Source organism: Myotis nattereri (genome assembly GCF_964212035.1).
Source record: "Myotis nattereri genome assembly, chromosome: 3".
In the NCBI taxonomy this organism is placed as follows: domain Eukaryota; kingdom Metazoa; phylum Chordata; class Mammalia; order Chiroptera; family Vespertilionidae; genus Myotis; species Myotis nattereri.
The window spans coordinates 10,071,232-10,085,212 of NC_138077.1; the positions used below are offsets into that span (position 1 = coordinate 10,071,232).

General features: G+C 44.5%; 1 protein-coding gene across 1 annotated transcript in view; it reads left to right on the forward strand.

Moving 5' to 3' along the window:
- The window catches only part of PCNT (pericentrin), a 63,226-nt gene that overhangs the window by 22,346 nt on the left and 26,899 nt on the right, over positions 1-13,981 (forward strand). The window contains exons 9-17 of the mRNA XM_081085518.1: positions 1,373-1,602; positions 2,178-2,294; positions 2,407-2,427; positions 3,146-3,352; positions 6,218-6,388; positions 6,670-6,822; positions 7,994-8,086; positions 11,295-12,200; positions 13,035-13,226. Of these exons, the coding sequence (XP_080941644.1) occupies positions 1,373-1,602; positions 2,178-2,294; positions 2,407-2,427; positions 3,146-3,352; positions 6,218-6,388; positions 6,670-6,822; positions 7,994-8,086; positions 11,295-12,200; positions 13,035-13,226 (2,090 nt within the window). The remainder of the gene's footprint in view (positions 1-1,372; positions 1,603-2,177; positions 2,295-2,406; positions 2,428-3,145; positions 3,353-6,217; positions 6,389-6,669; positions 6,823-7,993; positions 8,087-11,294; positions 12,201-13,034; positions 13,227-13,981) is intronic.

Here is a 13,981-nt window from a genome sequence, read left to right on the forward strand (position 1 = left end):
CTCCATCCACTGAGGCAAACCGGTCAGGGCGGCAAGCCTCCTTTTAGATGCTGCTTGATTTATAGCTTCCACTTGAATTGCAGCCTTAGCCGTCGCACCCAGAATTTATTTATTTTATTCTTATTCTTTTTTAAGCCTCACCCGAGGATATTTTTTTCCATTGTTTGTTTGTTTAAGAGAGAGTGGAAGGGAGGGAGAGGGAAAGAGAGAGAAACATCGACATGAGAGAGACACATCAATTGGGTGCCTCCTGCTTACACCCTGACTGGGGTCAGGGACCAAACCTGCAACCAAGGTATGTGCCCTTGGCTGGGAATTGAACCCACGACCCTTTGGTCCGTAGGCTGACCACTAAACCAAACCAGCCAGGGCCGCACCCAGAATTTAATTTGGCTTTTGATTCACTGAGGACGTCACCCTTTTCCTTCAAGATCCTACCCCAGCCCTGGGCACATAGTGAGTGTTTTACTGCTAGTGGCTTATCAGGGCTTGTGTCCCCTCAGACAGAACTTTTTTTTTTTTTTTTTTTTTTAAGCATTGGGTTTAAAAAAGAAAAAAAAGAGAAAAGAGAAAAGCATTGGATTTTTTTGTTTAAATATATTTAAAAGAGAGGGAGGGGTATGGAGAGATAGAAATATCAATGATGAGAGAGAATCATTGATTGGCTGCCTCCTGCATGTCTCCTACTGGGGATCGAGCCCACAACCCAGGCATGTTTCCTGACCAGGAATTGAACCATGATCACCTGATTCATAGGTCGACACTCAGTCACTGAGCACACTGGCCGGGCCTCGGGCAGGACTCCTAAGTTACATTTTATTTTTCCCTATTTGGGGATTATATGTGAAGGTGTAATTCCTAGAAAGTTACCTGATACTGTCATTTGGGAACACCAAGATGGATTCTTCTCAGGCTTTCTTGAAAATTTTTTACTTTAGTCAATTTTCATGTAAAGGTTGCAATATTAAAATTTTATGTATTTATTTTTGCAAATGTGCTTGAGTTTATTTTCAGTGGGTATTTGGCTACATTGCGGCTATGTTAGGACATGAGCTCGGTGTGTGACAGAACACAGGCCCATGTTGGTTTGCAGGATATACGTTCCCTCATCTTGAGGTGGCTGTGCAGCAGGGGGAGAGGGAACGAAGGTTAGGTCCGTGCCGTATCTGTGGGGAGTCTGGAAGCCCTGGAGACCTTGTGCTCCAGTCCCTGGCTAGGACTGGGTCTCGAGCTGCCAGGGAGGCTGGCCATGGTGCCTTTTGGGGCTTGTGCTGTGCAGCGTCACTGTGAGTAAGCACATGTTGGTGTTCCTGGTGCAGCACAGGGCCATGCCCCGTGCTGTAGGCTCCCCTTCTGTTCTCTGCCACTGTAGCTCTTCGGAGGGAAGTGGAAGCTGCCACCACAGAGCGGTTGGAGACCAGGCAGCAATGTGAGAAAGACCGGGCGACTCTGCTTGCCCAGGTGAAGCTCCTGGAGGCCGAGCTGGAAGAGCAGCTCTCACGCCATCAAGCATGCGCCTCACAGGCCGAGGAGCTCAGCGCCCTGCGGCAGCAGATGGTGTCCCTGGACAAGCACTTGCGCAGCCAGCGGCAGTTCATGGATGTAAGAGCTCCTTGAATTCTGTTTGCCTCTCTGAAAGTCATCTTTCCAGCCTGGGCCCTTCCCAGGTCATTAAGCTTCTATGGCCCAATGAGAAGATTAATGTATAATAGACCTTCACATGTCCTTGTCTCTTGGTAGGTAGTTCAGACATTGTCAACATTTGTGATATGGGATTCTGAGGGAACACCCCCTGGTCTTGTGGCCACACTCCTTTCAGTGGCTTGGGCAGGAGTCTCCTGCAGTGAGTTATAGGCCCTGTGTGCCTGGCGCCAGTTTGGACCTGCGCTATTTGCCCTTTCTGACTTTTCTTCCTTTCAATATTTCAGAAGCCTTCCCCTCATCCCCTGGAAAGGCCCTCCTCCTCATTTAGCTCTCCTTCCCACAATGTCCTTTCGAGGGGCCTATTGTACTGGGCAGTGGCCATGTGTATGAAATGGAAGCTCAGGCTGTAGCATCAGACCTGGAGCCTTCTCTGTCCATCTCATACCTTTCAGTGGTTCCCTTCAGAGGGAAGTGGGTGCAATTGGGAAGTGACATCACAGTAAGCAACCCCCACAATCTGCCTCTCATGACAGGAGCAGGCCGTGGAGAGGGAGCATGAGCGGGAGGAGTTCCAGCAGGAGATCCAGCGGCTGGAGGAGCTGCTTCACCGGGCAGCCCAGCCGCAGGCCCGGGGCCCCCGCGACAGGGATGTAAGTCAGCCTGCCATGGGTTACAAGCGTGTGTGGGGGAGCGATTCGTTACAGTGTTTTTAAACTTTATCTTTAAAAATATTTTTGCCTTCCATGTACACGGCAATGACAGCAGGCACAACTGGATGAGGAGGTATGTGTCCTCTGTCGGTGCCCTGTCTACCTGCATGGCTGGTGCATGTGACATATGGGCGGCGGCCCACCTGCTTCTGTGTCTTGCTGCTTTTTCTCACATCCTTCTGCTTAGTCTGGAACTGTCTGCTTCCTCTTGTCCGGGGTGGTTGTAGTCAATTTGTTTATTCTTTTTTAAAATTAAACTTATTTTGAGAAAACTGTGGTTTCAATCGCAGTTGTGTGAGAATTAAGACACACAGATTCTGTGTGCTCTTCTTCCAGTTATCCTAGTGGTGACATCTTGCAGAAGCCAGCCCAAGGTCACAGTCAGGACGTTGATGTGCAGATGAGCCCCACGGGGCTCTCAAGCAGATCCCTGTAATGGTTTCTTATTTCCGCATGGTTACACAATGGACCGCAGTGGGCAGCCTTTGGGGATTGCTTTTCACTCAGCCTGGAGATTCATCCAGGTTGTTGCTGTATCTCTGCTTCATTCTTGTTTTTTATTGCTGAGTAGCAGTCTATTCCTCACTATCAAAACTCATTTTAATAACAAATTTTATGTTTTTATTTTTATGTGTTTTATTGAGAGACTGCCCAATTCTCTCTGCAGCCTAGGTCTACAAAGCCACGTAAAAGATCAGCTTTCTCTGAATTGCCTTGGGTACTTTTTTATTTGGGAGATGGTTGGTTTTTTTTTAACGATTGTGTTTTTCAAGCATTCTTTTTTGTTTTAGGTTGAATTGTTACAGGAAAAATTGAGAGAAAAATCAGATGAACTTAATGAATTGGTGTTGAAGAAAGAATTAGCAGATAGACAAGTGTTGATCCAGGAAGAGGAAATAAAACATCTGGAGGAGACAAATGCTGATACCAAGAGGAAAGTGATCCAGCTCCAGGAAGAACTGGAGAAGCAAAGAAAAGCTATGAAAGAACTACAACAGGTAACACCCTATGTTGTGTGGAATTCTGTCCGGGTCCCTGTTGTTGGTTCATCACTCTGAGAACGCTGAGGTGCTTGGGGCAGGCGGGCGAGGTGGGCCCTCCTTTTCACGAGGAAGACTGTGTTAGGGAGGACCTCACACCAACTGCTGGCGGAGTTCCCTCTGACCTCTTGGCTTTTATTTGCTCTAAAGGAAAAATGCTTCGTAGGTCTGCACGATTAGTCCTCTGCTACACCACTTCATGGGTGACACTTCTGGTCACCAAGCGTGTAGGGGTTTCCCCCACACCAAACAAGTGTTCAGTTCTCAGCAGGTTCCAATGGGGTGTCTTAGAACTTAGTTCTGACACCTTCCTCCTGAGTTAACGTCAGACCCCACAAGTTAAGGGCTCAACCTCTCACCCCTTATCACATCAGATGCCCATCCCAGGTCCAGGTTGTATAGATCAGAGGTCCCCACAACCCCTCCTTTGGTTTTACTAATTTGCTAGTGTCACTCACAGAACTCAGAGAAACATGTTACTTAGTAGGTCACCTGTTTGTTATACAGGATATAACTCAGGGACAGGTGATGGAAGAGACCCCCTGGGTGAGGTGTGGGGGAAGGTACACGGGGCTTCTGTGCCTGTCCAGATGCCCCCTGTCTCCTTTTCTTCATATGTTCACCAACCTGGAAGCTCTCTGAACTCCGGTCCTTTGGTTTTTATTGGAGGCCCCATCACCTAGGTGTGATTGATTAAATCATTTGTTGTTGGTGATTGGTTTGACCTCCAGCCCTTCTACCTTCCCTGGAGGTTAGGGGTGGACTAAAAGTCCAACCTTCTAATCACATTGTTGGTTCCCTGGCAACCATCCTTAGGTGACCTTGAGGCTTTCTAAAAGCCACCTCAGTAACATAAACTCAGGAGTGGCTGGAAGGGGCTTGTTATGAATATCAAACACCTTTGTCACTCTTATCACTCAGGAATAATTCCAAGAGTTTTAGGAGTTCTGTGCCAGGAATCAGATGAATACCAATATATATTTTTATTATAAATCACAATATCATATTTACTATAATAGCATTTTATAACAATTTTTATAGTACTCCTTAGTAATTTCATAAAGTAAATATTAAAGATTTTAGGTTTAAGAAAGTTTTTCATTAAATACTTAGTGCTAGTTACAGTTATTTTCATTTTTGAATTTAGTAACTATGTCAATTCCCCCAGTGAAGATGCTTCCAGTGAGTTTTCATGGTGTTGTTTGGATGCTTTTGTTTGTATCTAAACACTAGGATGAGGCTGGAGGGCTGTGCTGAGGGTAGGAGACCTGTGGCATTTCTGGTCATTCAGCATTTCCTCAAAGGCAACCAGACTTCTGACATTTCATTTATTTAATGAGCTGGAGGTTAAAAGTTACATGAAGCCGAAACCGGTTTGGCTCAGTGGTTAGAGCGTCAGCCTGTGGACTGAGAGGTCCCAGGTTCGGTTCCGGTCAGAGGCATGTACCTGGGTTGCGGGCATATCCCCAGTGGGAGATGTGCAGGAGGCAGCTGATCGATGATTCTCTCTCATCGATGTTTCTAACTATCTCTCTCCCTTCCTCTCTGTAAAAAATCAATAAAATATATATTTAAAAAAAGAAAAAGTTACATGAAAAGAGATGCTCCTTGAGAAATTTTATTTTTGAATCATTGGTTTTGTCCTAACACAAATCCTGCTTCAAGGAGGCTAGTTTTTATCAGGTGTGTTAGGTTCTTGAAAATGCCCATGAAAATTATTGAAGGAGTCAAGCTTGGCTCTTACCTCAGGACACCAACCCGGCCAGTTTCACCTCCTTTCACTTCCTTTCATCACTTGGAGGGGAGTGGTACTTGGTGCTGACTTGGGGACAGTTCCTCGAAGCTGCTGTCCTACCCCCCTTACCCGCCCCCCACGAAGTAAACATTTACCGAATTATTAGATGCCGGGGTATAGGAAATGCCTTTTTTTCCTACACAAAGTTGGGCCAATGGGCTGTAACGATTTTATCCATATTAAATTTTCTTTGAAAACTTTTTAACAGACTGTTAATATTCTTTGTATGCATATATTGTCACCCATTGCCCTGTACTTTGGCAAGTTCTTTTCAGTTTTTTTTATATTTGCTAACAGTCTAGAGCAGCCGTGGGCAAACTACAGGCCGCGGGCCGGATCAGCCCGTTTGAAATGAATAAAACTAAAAAAAAAAAAAAGACCGTACCCTTTTATGTAATGATGTTTACTTTGAATTTATATTAGTTCACACAAACACTCCATCCATGCTTTTGTTCCGGCCCTCCAGTCCAGTTTAAGAACCCATTGTGGCCCTCGAGTCAAAAAGTTTGCCCACCCCTGGTCTAGAGCAGCCGTGGGCAAACTACGGCCCGCGGGCTGGATCCGGCCAGTTCGGCTGTTCTATCCGGCCCGCTGAGCCAAAAGAGTGGAGGGTTCTCTTGCTCTCCCCTCCGCTCCTTCACCAGCAGCAGTGTTAACATGTATTAGTTCACACAAACACTCCATCCATGCTTTTGTTCCGGCCCTCCGGTCCAGTTTAAGAACCCATTGTAGCCCTCGAGTCAAAAAGTTTGCCCACTCCTGGTCTAGAGACTGTTTTGTACCTTGTTGAATAATTACTAAGGATCAGTTCCTCCAGTGTAATCAAGGGCTACCAGTGGCTCTCTGTTTGGGGTTGCATCCTTCACCAAGCAGATCTCTACTCTGGAGCATGGCTGGGTCTGGGGATCAGGTGTGGTATGTGCAGGTGTGTGCAGGAAGAGCTGGGGATGGTTTACACTTTAATAGACAGCACATTGATGCTGTCTTAAAATACTTGCCTAAAATAAATCTCGTTTTTTCTTAAATAGGATAAAGAGGCATTACAGCAGCAGCAGATGAGTCACTTGCTTCTGGTGTCCACATTGCAGTCTAAGCTAGACGAGGGCAAATGCTCTGTGCCTCCCGTGGACAGCTGCCCCGAGGGCCCAGAAGTCCAGTTAGAGGCTGTGCAGAGGGCACTCTTGCAGCGGGAAAGCGAGGTAAGGGGATGGAGAGATCGGATGGGTGGTTTCCTCTCTTCAGTGCCTGACACGTGTCCTCTGAACTGCTGTGTAAAGGGCAGGACGTCCAAATGATAACTTCAGTGGGTTTGTAACTGCTGCGTATTCTTTGTTATTTTATTATTTTTATGTGGGTTATAGGATAGTAGTAATTTTTTTGGCATGTACTTTCAAATCTTTTAGCATGATTTTAATTATTATTAAATCATTTAGAATATTAGGTAATTTTTAATGTTTACCTTCATTTGTTTCACTGAAAGGTTTTGGACTTAAAAGAACAATTAGAAAAGATTAAAGATGACTTAGTTAATAAAAATGAAGAAGTACTACATCTGAACTTAAAATTAGACCTGCAGAACAGCCATGCTGCCATCAGCGTCAGAGAACTACAAGAAGAGAATGCCAGTTTGAAGGTAATGTGACCAGACCCACCTTGTCATCTATGTTTCTCTCGGTTAAGTGCTGCAGCCCAACATGGGAACCATCATTTACATGGGTACCTCAGGCCTTCCCAGAAGACGTGAGGCTTCCTTCTAAAGAGAGAGGACCCTGCTCTGGCAGGTGATTTCAGAAAGTGCCTGACTTGTGTCTGTACTGAGGTTGGCAGCTCGAGAAAGTGTAGTGTGGAGGAGGCTTCTCGGACTCGTGAGTGGAAAGCCAGAGTCACCTTGACTGGGGAAGTTCACCTGCTTTCACCTCCACACCAGACTCTTGCTTTTGGTTTGCAGCACTGATGACAGACATGTCTTGAAGGCTGCGTGTAGGAGAGGCACTTCCCTAACTGCCCAGGAAACAAATCATAACTTGGGAACTGTGGCCCTGCTCTGGCCATTACCAGGGTGCCCGCTCAGGATGGAAAAATGTCTGTTTTTAAATCTTCTCTGTTATCTTAATGTAATTGTGCTTTTCAAGCAAAAAAGAAAAACAGCCCTTATATAGTGGACATGATAATCAAAGATGTAAAGTAAACATAATCTTAAAAGATGGCCTTGAAATACATTGAGTTTAAAATAGTGTCCTAGATGCCAACCTGGCAATTGTTTGATTAGTGAACTGATAGCATTGAAAGAAATCCTCAGGTCTGTGTCATTTGTGCCTAATCCTCCCAAAGGCTTGCAACTGCACAATTTAGAATATCTTCAGTGAATATGAGTTTTAGGCCGGTTCTAGAATCACTGCTTATCGTCTCAGTGGGAACTCATCCTTAATTACTAGATGAGGAGCATATAAGAACGGGCTTTACTTACTCTTTGGTGGTTGCTTTAAACCAAACATGTGGAACTTGCGGCTGGCAGGCCACATTTAAACGAGTCATACGAGTCATACGACCCGCCGCCTGCGAGTTTGACATGCTTGCTTTAAACAACTTTCCTGGAGAAATGTGTAACTAAATTTAGAAAACCAAACTAATATGTCACTTTAAATAGAAATCACTTTAATAGAAAAACATTTTCAAATTGAGTGTTAGTATTTGAAACTACAGGCTTATTTATTAGGATAGTTTATGTCTGCAAGGCCTGGGGACTGTTTCCATAGTAAGGCTTTGTTGGCGCCATTATTTTTTTATTATTATCATTTCAATAGGCATTTCTGCAAAACAAAGAAAAGGAGATACTGTGTATGAGTGAGCAGCTGGAGGCACAGCTGGCTGGGATGGGAAGTGGCGCTCTCAGCGAGGTAGGTGGTCCTTTTGGCGTGAAGGCATCTTGGGCATTATGTTCTTAATAGTTTATAAGTGTGATCTTGGATCAACAGAGACCTCTGGGGTGATACTACATAAAGTGTATAATGGCTTTTCCGATTAATTTTGATAGAGGGTATACGGACTGAGGCAGCTGTTAGAGTAAAAAGAAGTTTTGTCTGCAGTTTTTTGTGTCTCCAAATTTCACTGTGACAGAGGCTATTGAGATATTAATGATCTGTGTTGGTATCTTACTAGTATATATTTGGCAAAATTTAAGAATATTATTTTGTGTTACTTTGAGGAATGCCTTTATTTTTTAATATATTTTTATTGATTTCAGAGAGGAAGGGAGAGGGAGAGAGAGATAGAAACATCAATGATGAGAATCATTGATCAGCTACCTCCTGCATGTCCCCTACTGGGGATCAAGCCCACAACCTGGACATGTACTTTGACTGGGAATCGAACTGTGATTTCCTGGTTCATAGGTTGATGCTCAACCACTGAACCACATTGGCCAGGCTTGAGGAATGCCTTTAAAACCAGCAACTAATTATTAAAATGTTATTTTTCAAATATATTTGACATACAGTATTATATTAGTTTCAGGTGTACAACATAGTGATTAGGCATTTAAATACCTTTTGAAGTGATCCCCCTGATAAGTGTACTACCCATGTGGCACCATATAGAGTTATTACAACATTATTGATTATATTTCTTATGCTGTACTTTATATCTCCATGACTGTTCTGTAAGCTTGTACTTCTTAATCTCTTCACTTTTTCACTCAGCCCTCCAGCCCAAACCCTCCTCTCACCTGGTGACCACCAGTTTGTTCTATCTATGAATTTATTTCTGTTTGTTCATTTATTTTGCTTTTTAAATCCCACATATAAGTGAAATCATATGGTATTTGCCTTTTTCTGTCTGACTTATTTTACTCAGCATCATACCCTCTAGGTCCATCCATATTGTCACAAATTGCAAGATTTCATTCTTTTTTATTGCCGAGTAACATACATCTTCTTTATCCAATCGTCTATTGATGGACAAATCATACATCCAGTAAGGAATTAATATCCAAAATAAATAAGAAACTCATACAGCTTAACACCAAAAAAACCCAAATACTCCCCTTCTTCCATATCTTGATTCCATGTCTTGGTTATTGTAAAAAATGCTGCAGTTAACATAGGGGTGCATATATCTTTTTGAATTACTATTTTTGTGTGTGTGTGTGTGTGTGTGTGTGTGTGTGTGTTTTTCCAGATAAATACCCTGAAGTGGGATTGCTGGATCATATGGCATCTCTAATACTATTCATTTTTTTTTTTTTGAGGAACCTCCATACTGTTCTCCATAGTGGCTTCACCAATTTACGTTTTCACCAACAGTGCATGAGGGTTCCCTTTTCTCCACATCCCCACCAACAGTTGTTATTTGTGGATTTATTGACAGGTTTTAGGTGATGATCTCATTGTGGTTTTAATCTGCATATAAGGGCATATAAGGGCTGCATTTCTCTTACAATTAGTGACATTGAACATCTTTTCATATGTCTATTGGCCATCTGTATGTCTTTTGGGAGAAAGTGTCTATTCAGGTCCACTGTCCATTTTTTCATTGGATTGTTTGTTTTGGTTGCAGGAGTTCCTTATTTATTTTGGATTTTTAAAATTATTTTCTTAACATATTTATGCATGTATTTATTTGTTAATTCCCACCTGAGAATATTTTTTTCATTGATTTTTTTTTAGGCCAGTTGTCATGGCTCAGTGGTTGAGTGAGCATCGACCTATGAACCAGCAGGTCAGGGTTCGATTCCCAGTCAGGCCGTATGCTCTGGTTGTGGGCTCGATCCCCAGTGTGGGGCATGCAGGACGCAGCCAATCAATGATTCTCTTTCATCAGTGATGTTTCTATCTCTGTCCCTCTCCCTTCCTCTCTGAAATCAATAAAAATATATTTTAAAAAAATCAGAATGACACCTAAATTCTAAATTCTCCCTTTAGGAAAATCAAATCAGAGTTGTTTAAATATTAATTAAATACACATTTAAAAGGTGGCAAAATATTAGTATGAAGGTGTCATTGACTGAGAAGTGGCCAAGTTAGAGCTTCCTCAAAATTCTGACAAAAGATGTCTGGACTCTGTGGCAGTGCCCAGCAGCCTCAAGTGGAGTGTCTGATGAGCTGCCCAGCAGCAACGGGATTTTCTTTTGAGATAGTTACATAGTTGGGGTGCAGCATTTTGGGAATTTTTTATATATTAACAGTTGTTTGGTGTTGTTAGTTCTTACAGCTGTTTTGTATAAGTGTACAATATTGTTAACTATAGGCACAATGTTGTACAGCAGATCTCTAGAACTTCTTCACCTTGCATAGCTGAAAGTGTATGCCCATTGATTAGCAGTTTCCCATTTTCCCCTCTCTCCTAGCCCCTGGTAACCACCATACTAGTCTTTGATTCTGTGAGTGTGACTACCCTATATAATAAAAGGGTAAATTTAAATTGACCGAATGGCAGAACGACTGGAACACCTGTGGCCCCTCACCCTGGCTGGCCCCGCCTCCGAGCAGCCCCCGCACCCTGATCGGGGGAGGGTCTGGCCGGCAAACTGCCTGCATCCCCTTACCCTGGCTGGCCCACCCCTAATGGCCCCCATCGGGGCGGGCCAGCTGGGCCCCACCAGTGCACAAATTCATGCACCAGGCCTCTAAGTTTTAAATACCTCATATCAGTGCAATGATGTAGTATTTGTTTTTCTGTGACTGGCTTATTAGTATGTCTTCAGGTTTTATCCATATGGTGATATATTGCAGGATTTCTGTTTTTCAGGCTGAATAATATTCTATTGAATGCATATACATTTTCTTCATTCATTCATCAGTGGACATTTAGGTTGTGAATCTTGGCTTTTGTGAACAGTAGTGCAATGATTCTGGGGTGCTAATTTCTCTTTGAAATCTTGATTTTAGTTCTTTTGAATAAATACTCAGAAGTGGAATTTCTGGATCATATGGTAGTTCTATTTTTAATTTTTGAGGAACTGCCATACTGTTTTCCATAGTACCATTTTGCATTCCCATCAACAGTGTGTGACGCCTCTACTTCTGACAACAAATTCATAGCTGTAAGTTGAGAGGGGATTCTGAAGGCATTTATGTAGTTTGCCTCTGAAATGTGCTCTTTCTGCAGGTTATGTATAGTAGAAGCTCTGAAGTCGAGGAGCTGAAGTCCATTATTGAGACTTTGCGGGAGAACCAGGAGCGGCTGCAGAAGGATAAAGCAGAGGAAATTGAGCAACTGCACGAGGTCATCGAGAAGCTGCAGCAAGAGCTGTCCCTCGGGGGACCTGCCAGGCATGAGCTCAGTGACAGCCAAGCTGAGGACCTCCAGAGTGAGCTGGAGCGTGGGCTGTGCCGCCTCCAGGCTGAGAGAGCTGAGGCCCAGGCCACACTGCAGGCCGAGCTCCAGGATGCGCTTGAGGCCAAGGAGGCCCTGAGCCAGCTGCTGGCTGAGCAGGAGCACCAGCATGGCCAGGCCCTGGAGGCTCTGCAGCAGCGCCTGCGGGTTGCAGAGGAGGCTGCCGCGAGGCAGCTGGCCCAGTTGAAGTCCAGCGCTACCCTCCAGGAGGCTGAGGTCCAGGGCTTGGCCTCTCAGATTCAAGAATTTGAGGCTACACTCAAAGCAAAGGATGCAGAGATTGCCCAGAGGGATTTGGAAATTGAGGCTATAAACAGAAGGCGCGCAGCCCACTCCACAGAACTGGAGGCCATCCTGTTGGCCTTCACCTGCCTCCGCCGCACCCTGGAGCAGCAGCCCCTGGGGGCCACACACGAGCCCCCTGAGCTGAAGCGGCTCCGAGTGCAGTGTGTCCGCCTCAGCCACCAGCTGCAGGCACTGAACCAGCGGTTTCTGAGGTGCCAGAAGGAGCTGGATAAGCAGCAGGCGTGTGGGACCGCCGTGCTTCATCGTGTAAACGGCAGCTTCCAGGGACAGGTGGCCAGGAGTGACGAGACCTTGTGTGATGAAGAGTCGGAACAGAATGTGGGTGGCAGGCAGCTCCCTGTGGCCTCCCGGGGTCAAGGCGATGATCCACAGGTGGGCCTGGTTCCCCTGTAGTCCCACAGGTGCAGTCTGTGTGCAGAGAGCTGGAGTGTACTTGGTGCCTGCAGGAGGCCCTGACCCAAGCAGCTGGAGGTGGAGCACTGGGCTGGACCAGGAGGAGTTGGGGGTTCTCTGAGGAAACAATTACTTTTCTTACTCTTCTCTTCTGTTTCTGTTTTAATTGATGACTCTCCTCTCTGTGGTGGGCAGTTTCCAATGGGTGGCTCATGCCTGGGAGGGGAAGTGAGTCTGTAGCTTGTGTTGACTGGGGCCCTTGCCATTTAGGATCTATAGAACCTTAAGTTAGGACACATGTATGCAGTGAGATTAGGCTGGGTCTTGCTATTTTGTACAATTTTAAACTTATTATTGCTGTAAGTTACTAAAGCTTTTTAAAACACTTCTTTTTTTGATAGGGAACACTCAGTGATATGGAGCTCAACCATGTATTAGATGTGGAATCAAATGGTTTACCTTTTATCAGCATTTTCAGTGCAAAATGTTTCAAGCTCATTTTGGGGGGCAGGGGACATGCTTCAGTTTATGTTTGAGTAGAGTTCTGACCCCCCATCAGCTTGGGATTCTGTGTTGAGTGCTCCCCATTCTACCACAGCTGGCACCTGTGCCCTCGGAGCCCTCAGCCTCCAGCATATCTTGTCCCATTGTGGTTTATGAGCAGACAGCAGGATGGCAGCATGGTTCTGGTCTCACGCTTTAGAGCTCCCAGAGCTGAGGCCACCCTGCAGCTGGCCTCCCTGCATTTCTGACCTTCCGTGTGTTTAGTATAATCTTTATAGCATGGTCATTGTTTTCTTCCTCTTACTGTAGAGTCCAGTGAAAGATGATCTGCAGCCTGCCAAAGCCCTGGTGACAGTAAACCACACCGGTCTCCACAAACAGGACAGCATGATGTCGATGCTCACGGTCTGCCAGAGGCAGCTGGAGTCTGAGCTGCTCCTTGTGAAAAATGAAATGCACTTGAGTGCTGAGGACTATGGCAAAGCATCAGGGACAGTGAAGGTACTTAGGCCCGTTTCAGGAGAGACAGGCATTCTCTCTGGCATTTTGTTGAGGGGACACACGCACTGCGTAGACGGTAGACAGTGACATGTTTTCTTCTGAATCTATCATATTCTCATAGCTCTTCAAATTTGCTTTGAAATATCCTACACGTTTCATTTAGACACTCTAGGAGCTAGTTTTTTTGTTTGTTTTTAATATGTTTTTACTGATTTTCAGAGAGAGAGAGGAAGGGAGAGGGATAGAGAGACAGAAACATCAATAAGAGCGCAACATTAGCAATGGGCTGCTTCCTTCACGCCACCTACTGGGGATCAAGCCCACAACACGGGCATGTGCCCTGACCAGGAATCGAACATTCTGGTTCATAGGTTGAACACACAGCGACTAGTCTGGATTTGTTTTTTTAATTTCCTTTTCAGATTATTCATTGTTTGTGTAGAGAAATGCAACTGAGTTTTATAATTTTAACTGTTTTTTTTAATGTGGTATCTTCAGGGTTTTCTACATATAAGACCATATAATCTATGAACATAGATAGTTTTACTTCTTTCTAATTTGGATATCTTTAATTTATTTTTCTTGCCTAATTGTTCTGGCTAGGACTTCCACTACTCTGTTGAAGAGAAGTGGTGAAAGTGGATGTTCTTTCCTTGTTATTAGTTGAAAAGCTTTCAGTCTATCACCATTGAATATGATTTTCACTGTCTCTCATGTATGGTGTTTATTATGTTAAGGTTGTTTCTTTCTATTCC